This window comes from Mus pahari, chromosome 2 (genome assembly GCF_900095145.1).
Source record: "Mus pahari chromosome 2, PAHARI_EIJ_v1.1, whole genome shotgun sequence".
Lineage (NCBI taxonomy): Eukaryota > Metazoa > Chordata > Mammalia > Rodentia > Muridae > Mus > Mus pahari.
Genome location: NC_034591.1, coordinates 16,307,502 through 16,319,805, shown reverse-complemented (window position 1 = coordinate 16,319,805; position 12,304 = coordinate 16,307,502). Strand labels below are relative to the sequence as shown.

At 43.3% G+C, this 12,304-nt stretch overlaps 2 protein-coding genes across 5 annotated transcripts in view; one reads left to right on the top strand and one right to left on the bottom strand.

Moving 5' to 3' along the window:
- The window catches only part of Napepld (N-acyl phosphatidylethanolamine phospholipase D), a 37,738-nt gene extending 29,674 nt beyond the window's left edge, over positions 1-8,064 (top strand). For all 4 annotated transcript variants that reach the window (XM_029535708.1, XM_021191397.2, XM_029535707.1 and 1 more), the window contains exons 4-5: positions 828-942; positions 5,747-8,064. In XM_029535708.1, the coding sequence (XP_029391568.1) occupies positions 828-942; positions 5,747-5,881 (250 nt within the window). In that variant the 3' untranslated portion in view covers positions 5,882-8,064. The remainder of the gene's footprint in view (positions 1-827; positions 943-5,746) is intronic.
- A 768-nt stretch (positions 8,065-8,832) lies between these two features.
- Armc10 (armadillo repeat containing 10) overlaps positions 8,833-12,304 on the bottom strand; it is a 16,654-nt gene continuing 13,182 nt past the window's right edge. The window contains exons 5-6 of the mRNA XM_021190942.2: positions 10,805-10,876; positions 8,833-9,889 (exon numbers count right to left, since the gene is read on the bottom strand). Coding sequence (XP_021046601.1) covers positions 9,635-9,889; positions 10,805-10,876 — 327 coding nt within the window. The 3' untranslated portion in view covers positions 8,833-9,634. The remainder of the gene's footprint in view (positions 9,890-10,804; positions 10,877-12,304) is intronic.

Below are 12,304 nucleotides of genomic sequence, written 5' to 3'. Positions count from 1 at the left end.
TCACTTTGTAGACCAGGCTGGCCTCGAACTCAGAAATCCGCCTGCCTCTGCCTCCCAAGTGCTGGGATTAAAGGCATGCGCCACCACTGCCCGGCACGGAGTAGCTTTTTATTGTAGGTTTTCTTGATGAGTGTGGTGTGAATTTAGTGGCTGAGAAGTGGTTAGTGGTAGCTACCTCCTACTTGTTGCTGTATCTGCTGGTGATTATGTCTTAGGCGCACTGACATAGAGTCAACCCAAGGAATAGTGGAGGCTGTACAAACAACCATTGTATACATGGATAAAATCCTCAGATAATAAAAAATGTGAAAACTGAGAACACAAAAAGCTGTTTATGTTTTCAAACGTTCATAGTCCTGTGAAGAATCTTTTTGATTTAAGTTTTATTTTATTTTATTTTTTTGGTTTTTCAAGACAGGATTTCTCTGTGTAGCCCTAGCTGTCCTGGAACTCACTCTATAGACCAGGCTGACCTCTAACTCAGAAATCCACCTGCCTCTGCCTCTCAAGTACTGGGACTAAAGGCATGCACCACTACTGCCCGGCTTATTTTATTTTTAACTGAGTGTATGTGTGTGTATGTCTGAGTGTGTGTCTGTGTGTGTGTCTGTATGTGTGTCTGTGTGCAAGTGTACAAGGAGGTCAGACAAGCATTGGATCTCCTGGAGCTGAGGTTATAGGCACTTGTGAGGTGCCTGATGTGGGAACCAAACTCAGTCTTCTGCAGACACAGTATGTGCTCTTAACTGCACAACCCTCTCCAGATACGCAGACTATGAAATGTTGCTTAGATGAAATAATCATTTGGATTTGGCTGTTCTCATCAGGTGGTTTATGAAGTACCAGCACGCAGACCCAGAAGATGCTGTAAGGATTCACATTGACCTTCAGACAAAGAGATCTGTGGCAATTCACTGGGGGACTTTTGCCTTAGCTAATGAGGTAAGCTCTATTCAAACAAACAAACAAACAAACAAACAAGCTAGCTTTGATTGTGTGTTTGGCTGTTGGTGGGATTTAGGTATTGCTGTGTCCTGCCTTTGAGAGACAACACTGTGGTATCAAACTCCATACAATTATAACAATCACCGCATAAACTGGAGGGGCGAAGTGTAAATTTAGTAAAATAATACTTGAACACAGTATAAATAAAACCTGCATGGTGTGCCGTTGCTTAGGCTGATTCTCCAGTTATCTTTGTGTGATGTTGAACATGAACCGTCATGGCCCACTCTCTAGATGACTCGTGCTCTAGCAGAAGCTAGAACCCATGAACATGGCTTGTTTACTGGAAGGCAGAAACGCTATAATGCAGGACAGATAAATTGGTCTCAGACACAGGGAGGGATCTGGAATTGCTTCATGGAAGAAGCAAATTTTAATGTGGCAAGAATGAAGGTATCTTTCCAGAGGAGGAAAGGGCAGAGCGTAAGGGGGCAGCGCACACTGGAGAAATCAGGACTTGTTCAGCAGGAGAGTGGGTGGTGGAGGCAGCCAGAGAGAGGAGCTGGAATAGAAGCATCTTACCTATCCAGTTAACTTGATTCAGTGCTTGTCATCTCTGACATTGGGGTAAACGTGGCTTATTCCTAAACTACATCAGAAGAACTGACTCTTCCTTAGGGGATCCATCCCCAGAGCTCTGCTGCCAACCTGGATTCTGGGATCAGGTAAGTCTAGAGAAATGTCTCTTTATTCCTTGATCTGAGACCAGGCCAGGTTTAGAAGGGGTTAGAAGTCAAGTTCTTGGCGCACTGTGGCTCCTTCTATCTCCTAGCACCTCTCTGCAGAGACCCAATGTTTTCTTGCTGCTTTTAGCCCTCTTGCTCTTCTTGCTTCTGGCCTGATCCTTCCTAAGATATGGTTTGTTCTAGAATTACCTAATACGCTCCCTGCTCATTTCCCTAACCCCTAGTTAAAGTGCCTATTTCATGATGAAATAACCCTGTGTAATGCAGCAGGCCATTGGCTGTGCTGCTGGAGGTGGAATGGAGCAATAAATGAAAACCTACAGAGCCAGGAGGAAGGCTTCCCCACCCAAGGGTCATGTGTGCATTTGGCAAGAGGCAAGCTGTCGCATGTGTATACTGCCATTTGATGGCAGTTTCTTCTGCCATCTCTGTGTGGTTGTGTGTGTGGACATCCCATGGGTATCCTGTCAGTGACCTAGATGGAATAGTAGTATTTATTAAGCCTTTGTAAAGGAAAGCCTGAAGACTCAGCCTAAGTGATGGGCAGTCACGAGGGCTCTTTGCTGAGATGGAGAGACAAGGAGAAGATGTCAAGAATCATTTCACTATTAAGCCTTCAAACATCGTGCTGAATTGTCTCGAAGAGTACAGTATAAATAAAGCTCAGTAAAAGCCTGAATTGTAAAATCATCTTTTGTTTGCTTGATGTAGTTGCTGTCTCCGAGGTTACTGCCTCCACCTTCTAACCTATGCCCAGGGTTGGAAGCTTCCAGCCTCCGTGCAGTCTTATCCTAGAATGTCTTCAGCCTCTGAGACTTAGCTGCTGAATAGGCTCACCCTTATGTGGTTCTTTTTGATCTCTAGCTGGCTGGTCAACTCAGCTGTCTTAGCTCAAAATTCCTCTCCAATCTGACTGATTCGATCTGGCTTCCTCTTCTCTCCTGAATTGCTCTGCTTGGTTCCAAACTAACCCTAGCAATCAATCTTTTCTAATCTTCTGGCTCCTCATTCGCTGGCTCATTTTGTCTTCCTCTGTATCTAGCTTGTCCTTTCCATAACCTGTCTCTGTATGATTGTCCTCTTTTAAAACTGTCTCTTCTTTTTTCCTCCCTCCCTCCTTCCCTCCCTCCCTCCCTCCCTCCCTCCCTCCCTCCCTTCCTCCCTCTTCTGAGAGCTGGGCATATCCTATTCGGTCAAATCTTTCTCTGATTCATCACTTTGTCTGCCACTCAATTGGACATCACTTTTAAACAAGGGTGCTTCCTTCTACAAACTAATGATACCTTCATTGTTTGGGACTAAAGGTGTGTAGTAAGGGTGTGTCTGTATTCCAGCCAGAGGGATGAAAGGTGTGTGCTAAGACTGAGCCACACCACAACTAGAAACAGGGTTTTTCAGTAAAGAACACAATCTTGGGGTTCACAGTGTGATCAAATAGGCTGCAACACCAAATTATTTAGTAGTTGGTTGAATGCTGTCAGTGACCCTCTAAACATAGCTGCAGGCGGGAAATAAACAGAGAGGAAAATACCCACATTACATGTTAAGCCCCAAGAAAAGTTTCCTGGCTTTTATATACTGTTGATTATCTCATCTCTCCTTGAAAGGATTGAGTGTTACAGGCAGTAGGCCTGGCCCCGTCCTGCAATGAGGAGACGCAGCCCAGCACTCCTGGCTGGGCAGTCTGAGGAGTTGCTTCTAGAGACCTTGACTCCTGTGTAGCTGGGATTGTAAGTCACAGAGAAGAATTGCAGGTTAGATCAGAATCAGGGTGACTCAATATTAAGAAGCAGTAAACACCGAGGGCAGATTTCAAGTGCAGGCATTCAGAAAGATAAGCTTGGGGCTGGACAGACGGCTCAGTAGATGAAGTATTAGAAAGTTATAAAAGCTTAAAGCATACTTCTGGCCTTAACTGCTGGCTTAACTGCTTCTAGCTTACCTGTTCATTAGCTGCTTTATTCCTGTCTGGGATGCTGCTCAGGAAAGGGTGTAATTGCTGCACAGGCAGTCTTTACTGTGGATTTATTAGTCGTGTCTAAAGTCAGTGGGGAACGTGAACTGGGGATTGGTGAAGGAACTCTTTCCCCTTTCCTGTCCCTTAATCTTCCTACTGTCTGGATTCTTCACCTTTCTAGATCAGCTCTGTCCCCAGCCATATTTACATATGAGCTGTCTCCTCCTCTAGCCAGAACCGCCTCCCTCTTCACCCTCACAGACAGCTCAGCCTTCATCCCACACATTGCCCGGTGCACTCTCCTCATCTCTATAGAAGACCTTTACAATTTGAATCAAATCACAGCACAGCGTGACCTGGAGCCTCATGTTTGGGGTGAAAACCTGCTTGCCTACAGTGCCCCAAGCAGCCCAAGCTATTGGGTGTATGCTTAGAGGGGCTTTTCTTGGAAGGGCCCTTGAGATTATTGTCTTTAAGACAGACCTCATTTCCAGCACTTTCTTCCCCCTATTTCCCTTTGTGTTGGTCTCTGCATTAGAAGGGTAAGACTGTTGTCTGGTTCACTAGCTGGCATACTAGAAGACAGTCTTTACAGAAGGAAAGAGACAGACTCCCCACTGGTGATTAGCTCAGAAACACTGACTTGTTTTTTACCTTCTAAATGCTACAGTCTTTCTAATTAGGTAGGAAAAAGGAAACTTTGAAACCATTAAAAAAAAAAAAAGCTATTATACAACAGATTTAGGTCAGAAGGGACATAACTTTTAAAAAGGGGGATGAAGTTGGAATGGGGCGGGTCTGGGAGGAGGTGAGGGAGAGGATAAGGAGTGGATGTTATTGAAATAGATTGTACACATGTATGAAATTCTAATATTTAGTGAAAATATTATTCGTGTGCTTATACCTCTCGCAGTGTAGCTATATATTTCTCTTAAGTTGTTCTATTTACCACATCACAATGATTCTCTAGTTTTCTGTGTTTTTAAAAATGTTTTTATGTGCATGAGTGTTTTGCCTGCATGTATGTTTGTGTACCACATGTGTGCCTGGTGCCCATGAGGGCCAGAAGAGGGCATCTGATTGACGGGACTGGAGTTATAAACAGTTGTAAGCCACCTCGGGGTGCTAGGAATGGAGCCTGGGTCCTGTAGAAGAGCAACCAGTGCTTTAACCACTGAGCCATCTCTCTCACCCCTTCCAAATACTGTATTTTAAAAACTAATGAAGTTGTTTACCTTCATACTTTAAATCTCTTTGTAAAAACAATTTTATTCTACATTCAAGTGGTCTGCACTTTGAAAATAATTTACATTGTGTGTTTGTACGGAGCTTGTGCATAACAGGATGGACGTAGAGGTCAGATAGGGTCAATTTTATTCCTATACCATATGGGTCTGAGGATCTAACTCAGGGCTCCGGGTTCGAAATCTAGTATCTGCCTGCCAGGGCATTTTGCCAAGACACTTTGAACTTTTTAAGAAAGTATTCAAGTGTGCAGAAAACATTCTGGAGCATGCTTTGTGCCTTTTTAAATTTTTTTTTTTTTATGGTGCTAAGATCACTGAGGAAATGTAGGGAGTCAGGGGACTGGACTGCAGTCTGTTCTCGGTGTCACCTTCATCCTCTGGCATGGTTTGTTCATCAGGGGCTTTGTGGGTACCACCCTTCTCCATCCAAAAATATTTGCTTGTCCACACAAACACAGATGTGCAGAGTCCCACATGCTTAAATGTTAACATCCAGTCCTCTAGTATCATCTCTTGGTATTGATCCCAGTTACACTGAAATGGTACCCTGAGATGATCAACTTTCGTGTAATCTAACGTCACTGATGCAAGGCGGCCCATGCGCACACACAGACTTTGGACGGACTTACTTCTCTCCAGCACCCACAGTTTTAGCGACTTAGTAATTCATGGCTTCAGTTGGGTAAGAAGACATGTTTGTCTGACTTGCTAATGGTTCATTTAAAGGAAAGGGGATTGTTTTATGTGGGTAACTTTTGGTGTTTTGAATTTATTTTCAGTGTGAGTGCTTGTTTGGAATAGCCATCAAGTGTCTGGGTTCTAACTGTCCCTTTTCTTGCCATCGCTTCCAGCATTACCTAGAGCCACCAGTGAAACTGAATGAAGCTCTAGAGAGATACGGACTTTCTTGTGAGGATTTCTTCATACTGAAGCATGGAGAGTCCCGATACTTGAATACCGATGATAGAGCTTTTGAAGAAACATGAAACTAGGAACTTTCAGTGACAACAAGACTAAGAAATCCACAAATATTATGACACTTTTCACATGGAAACAATTTCTGCAAGTGTGTGTTTTGTTTTTTATTATAACTTGCCAATTGATAAGACTCACTTACATAAATTGTGGGAGTCTAGGGGAGGGTTATTTAAGAAACTGTCCAATATACACTTTAAAAAAATCATACCAGTGGTACAAACATTGCAAAATATTATTTTTTATCAAATATATTTTAGTGGTAGTAAAATTTCTGAGGTTATGAAAAACTGACATTGAACTTCCATTTCTTTTTCTATTCAGGGCTTTCTACAAAGAGTCATGCTTACCTATCTATATTACACACACACACTTTCTTATATTTATGTAATGATAAACTTGACCTCCACATGGTGATTAACTGCTGGTTGTGGTGATGCACACCTGCAATCTAGCACTCCAAAGAATAAGGCAGACAGGTGACAAGTTCAAGGCCAGCTAGAGCTACAAGTGAGAAAAAGAAAACATTAGCTTACATGCCAAATGTTAAGTGATTTTATTTTGTTAACCATAAGAACATAGTTGTTTGGGCTAAATTTACTGTTTTTTAAAATGTTTTTTTTTTTATTGTGGTCAAATATACATCACATAAAAATTTCATTTTAACTATGGTGAAAAGAAGCTCTTTGGCATCAAGTCTTTGCATCTGTGTGCAGCCATGAGCATTGAGCACTTACATTTCTGAGAGGGCATCGACACAGCTGCATTTCCCAGGTTCAAGGCTGATGGGCAGAGAAGGGGAGAGAGTGGGTTTGGGACTTAGGGCAGACCTTGTCCAAGCCCAGCTCTAACTCTCCTGTGACAGGAGAGGATGCAGAGCCTGAGGGGGAGGACGTCGCGCTCGAGGCTGCTCTCACTTTCTGCTTCCTCTGTACTCTCTCCTGCTCCCAGCCCCAATATGTCAGGTAGACAGATGTACAAGTGTGTTTTACATGACTTGGATGTGGTATATATTTTTATATTAAATGACCTATAAGCACAATTATACCTGTTAGTAAGCCATTGTGAAATACCAGTAGTTATTATTTTTTAACACTGTGGGCATCTGCTGACCAGGGTTTGCCCCGTACGCCTCTGCATTCACAGGTTTGGTGTGTACCTTAAGGAAGTGAGCTACCGGGGTCTTAGTGAAGGTACATTCTGCTTCTGCTTTCTAGACCAACGGGACAAAACATAGCGAGTTTTCTATATATATTAAATATTATATAAGGAGTACTCAATAATCTGATGCATTTGCATGGGTGATGCATGTCACCTTGGCCTCTCATTGGGATTTCGTCCATCCCATCATGGACTTGATTCCCCCAAACAAGTAACTTATGTTCAGACCCAGTATCACCATGTATAAGAGGACAATGCTAATCTACCTCCCGAGGCAGAGAATAATATTTTTTAAAGCACTTTAGAAATCTAAGGGAGAAAATTTATGGCATCACTCTGATGTAGACAGGCACAGTAGACAGTTGAAGAGCGATGCTTCCCATGACACATTGTTCCTGCCCATATGCCGAACTGGGGGCTGACCACCTCACCCACTTACCTTGTGACTTTAGAGGGCAATAGCCAATATGAGCGACCATCAGAATGTAGTATTTTTATATAAATGTGTGCTGTAACACTGCATGTATAGTGAACATGGCTCAGAAGCACTAACGCATAAGATTCCATTTGAAGTCAGCTTGAGGAAAATCGGGCGAGCGTCGGCTCACCACTGCAAGCGGACATCGATCTGGACCTTAGGGCTGTGGGTGCCAGCCTTGGGGCACACCGCTCCACCAGGTACCACTGCAGCCACTGTGTTACTGTAAGCCATACTGAAACTCATCTTAAGCAGCTGACACAGTATTTCTGCACGGACGGCCTTGGCATAGCTTTTGTGCCCACATGTTCCAGGCTTTCCACGTGATTTGTGGTCTGGCCCTGGGATGAACTGGGCCTGCCTCCTGTTTTTTTTCTTTCTTTCCTTTTTTTTTTTTTTTAGGCATCCGCATGGTTTTCCTTTGTTTCTGTTTACATGCAAGTTCCACTCGTGAAATACACCAAATTTCTCGACCACAACCACCCTATTGAATGGTTTTCACTTTATTTTTCTAATCTACATTTCAAAGGATGTATGTATAAAGTGAAAATAAATTTTGAAAAAAATCTACTCTTTTTAGTCTTACATACATTGTAAAAACTGTCTATCTTCGAAATAAAGTAAATATTGTAAAAGTACTTGAAAACATAGCTGAAAATGTTTACAGGGGCTTAGTGAACTGGCTAGGTGCTCAGAGGCACTGGTATTGGGTTCAGTTCCCAGCACCCACATGGTGGCTCACAACCACCCCCTACTCCAGTTGCCACACCTTCTTTTGACCCGCTGCCCATACATACATGCGTAAAGGCAAAACACTCACATAAATAAAACAAATTGGAAAAAAATTTTAAAAATGTATGTATTGTTAGTCAAGTAAAATGTGATGAAATTTAGTAAACTAATATCAGTGGGAGGAAGAAATTATGTACACCTTGCATTTTTCCTTTTTATTAAAAAATTATATAATTTATGCTCAGTACAAATCCAAACAGTAGAAACAGGTACACAAAGAAATCCATATACCCAGGTCCCAGTCCCATGCCCAGTTTTATGTATCATTCTTGAAATGTTCTATCCACGTATAAATGTATCTATCATTACTAAGCGAGAGAGAGAAAAAAAAAAAAAAGACACAGGACCCAAATATATTTCTTCCCAGCATGCTTTAAAAGCAATCATCTCATGGGTGTATTTCTCCATGCATCCATCCAGACTTCTCAGGACACTCTTTTTTTTTTTTTTTTTTGGTTTTTCGAGACAGGGTTTCTCTGTGTAACCTTGGCTGTCCTGGAATTCACTTTGTAGACCAGGCTGGCCTCGAACTCAGAAATCCGCCTGCCTCTGCCTCCCGTGTGCTGGGATTAAAGGCATGAGCCACCACGCCCGGCTAGGACACTTTCTTTAAAGGGCTGCCTGCCTGTGGGTGGAAGCTTGGAGTGCTCGCTCCCCAGTATCTTACACAAGGGGGTAAGCAGTAAGAAAACCTTTTCCATGTAAGTACATGCACATGTAAGTACTGTAAATGGAAGTACAGTCCTACGGATCAGAAATGCTGCAGACAGAGTAGCATGATGGACTCAGACTTGCAAGCAGTCTGGCAGGGTTGGTGGTGGGCTCGAGCTTGCAATAGTCACTGGTTTGAGGCTTGCTGTGGCAGTAATCCTCTTCAACTCAGCACCTAACGCTGTCTCCTGAGCAACTGCAAACCACTCCCAGGAGTTAGGATTGTACAGAGAAAGGCCACTCAGTTCATGTCAGGAAACCATTAAATACCCCAGTAAGCGTCTTCAGTACACCCCTCATATCCATTCAATAGCACTAGAATCCTTCAAAAGAGTCCTGAGGAGCATGGCCAGTCCATCCACGATCACAGCTAGACGTTTGCCCCATAAGTGACTCACATCCTCTGAAGGTTCCAGACTCTTCTCAATCCCCAAACCCCAAATCTGAACCACTCCAAAACCGAAAAGTTTGAACACCGCGTTGGATTAGAGCTGCGCACACTTGCGTCCATTGTTTAACTCCATCAGCTGAAAGAACCCTTTTAAGGGCAGGTAAACGGTCCTGTGTGCTGACTTAAGACGGCATTACTGTTTGATGCTTTGATAAAAATAGGAGCAACCAATCAGAATTTCGGCTTTATTGCTAAAGCCTTCTCTTTCACATCCACATCATGATGACAGGCTAAAGCTTTCATTTTCTGGGCACATTCTTCTCCGTATAACAGAAAAAACAATGATCCTTTAGCAAAGGGAAGCTGACTAGCTAACCGGCCTTCCACTTTGACGCAATTGTTTATATTCTGAAACAGTGTAAGAGCCCGAAGAAGAATCTCATTTGCTACTTGGCCATCATAAAGGGAAAGGAATGAAGAGTCCACCTGAAAGAGGAAACAGTGTCACTGTCCCATTTTAAAACAGCATCCATTAGTTAACACTGAAAGTGACTCCAGGGGAGCAACCTCAATCCCTAACTTACATGTTTCATTTTTATTCTATGTTACAAATTTTGTTAGGGGAAAAACTAAGATTTCTTTGGAACCCCAGAGTGTAGTAGCCATTTGGGAAACCAACCATTTTAGGATCTAGCCAGTTTTTGTAAGAGCTCATTAGTTTAATCAGTATTAGCGCTTACACACAGTTCTGGTAAAAGGAAGGAGCAGATGGCTCCATTTCTGCAGGCGGCCCACGCAGGGAGCGGCTTGGCTTTCTTCAGAGCCCAGGGACTGTTTCAATGATTTGTTACATGTTTTCAACAATCTTGCTAATTTGTTACATGGCGGCTTCTCCTAAGTTCCATGGGAACACTATGAACTTGCTGGTGCTGGCTGAATGCTCAGGACAGAGCACACACAGGGGATTCAATACAGTTGTTTCAGCAAATGCTGAGGTACATGTGCACAAAACAAGCCAAAATTTAAAATGCAGTGACAGAAAAATACTGCAAATTAGGCAGAGATGGGAAGTTTGCTGGTGCCAAAGTTTTAAAAACAAATATGCTTAACACTCATCTTTAGAAATAATTCCTGTGAACGTTTTTGGGCAAACCTTTGCAGATGTATTTGTCAAAATCTCTGTATGTGTGCATTTATGAACCAGGTAGGTAGTCTCTGTGTGTGTGCACTAATGAACCAGGTAGGTAGTCTCTGTGTGTGTGCATTTATGAACCAGGTAGGCAATCTCTGTGTGTGTGCACTAATGAACCAGGTAGGCAATCTCTGTGTGTGTGCACTAATGAACCAGGTAGGTAATCTCTGTGTGTGTGCATTTATGAACCAGGTAGGTAATTTACTTACTTGGACACTCAGTAGTCCTTCTGTCATGGCTGGATTCTCAGACAAATTCAAAAGCAGCTTCAGAACCTGAACCTGCCAATAGAATCCTGGGTTTACTGGATCAGCAAGCGTGACCCTTCTCCCTAGGATGCCATCTTACCCCACTTCCCCGTAAACTCCTGTCTGCACCTCAAGACCTAGCTCCGTCTTCTCCATGAAGTTTCTGCTTAGCTCCTCTAGCCCTCAGAACCGCTTTCAGAGAGGCCCTCATTATCCGTGCCATCTAAAACCTCACTTCTCTGGTTCAACCGTTGGGGAGACAGCAAGAACTAAGCAAATGTCTTCTCTGTACTGTAAGCTTGGTCTATGTTAAATCATCCTTTTTCCCTGTCTGTACATGTGTGTATACATGCTTATATGTATGTGCATGGGGAGGCCAAAGCTTCCTGGCCTGCTCTTCACTGACACATGATTCTCACTTGATTCCAGAATTCACCAATTCAGCTAGTCTGGCCACTTTGTTTTAGGGACCCCATCTCACAACCCCTGTGCTGGGGTTACAGGCAGGTCACCCGCACCACATTTCTAGGGTATTTGAACTCCTGATCTCATGTCTGCGTGACAAACACTTCACACATAGAACCATCTTTCCCGCTCTTCAATCTGTTCATTATGAGTGCAGGGAAGGAGAATCTGGTCTCGGAAACAACAGAAATCGCTCAATGAATCTTTTTGACTGTATATATGTATGTGCATCGTGTGTTGAGTGTCTGCAGAGGTCAGAAGAGGACATTGGAACCTCTGGAACTGGAGTTATCAATGGTTATGTGGCTGCTTGGAACCAGGCCTGGGTTCTTTGCCAGAGCAACACATGCTCTTAAGTGCTGAGCCACCTCTCCAGCCCCAAGATGTCTCTTTGTAAAACACTAACCTACATTTTTACAAGACAGCTGAAATTAAAGGGAGGAGAAAGAGGGGACTAAAGCTGAGAAGAAACAACACCACTTCTCACTAGACCCAGGAAGGACCCTGAATGTATGTTTTTATAACAAATTAAACAGGCAATAGATGCTGACCATAGAACTTTGGAGGAGAGGGTGATGGGGATCAAACCTAGGGTCCCCTGGACTAGGTAAGCAGCACCCTACCAAGGTCTACCTTGGATCTAGAATATTACATCATACTGTATGCCTACAACTCCTTTGGTCACACGAGAACTTAATTATTAAAGTGAAGATGTAAAGCTTTGGTTAGTCTCATTTTTACCATCTTCTAAGTTTAGTAAAATGGACACATGGTCATGGTAAAACGTCAAGCAGTGCAGAAGAGAACAAGGTAAAAACAAAAGCCTGATGCTAGAGGCCCACCCTGCCCGAGAGTGGGGATCCTGCTGACGCTAGAGGCCCATCCTGCCCCAGAGTGGGGATGCTGCTGATGCTAGAGGCTCATCCTGCCTGAGAGTGGGGATGCTGCTGATGCTAGAGGCTCATCCTGCCCGAGAGTGGGGATGCTGCTGATGCT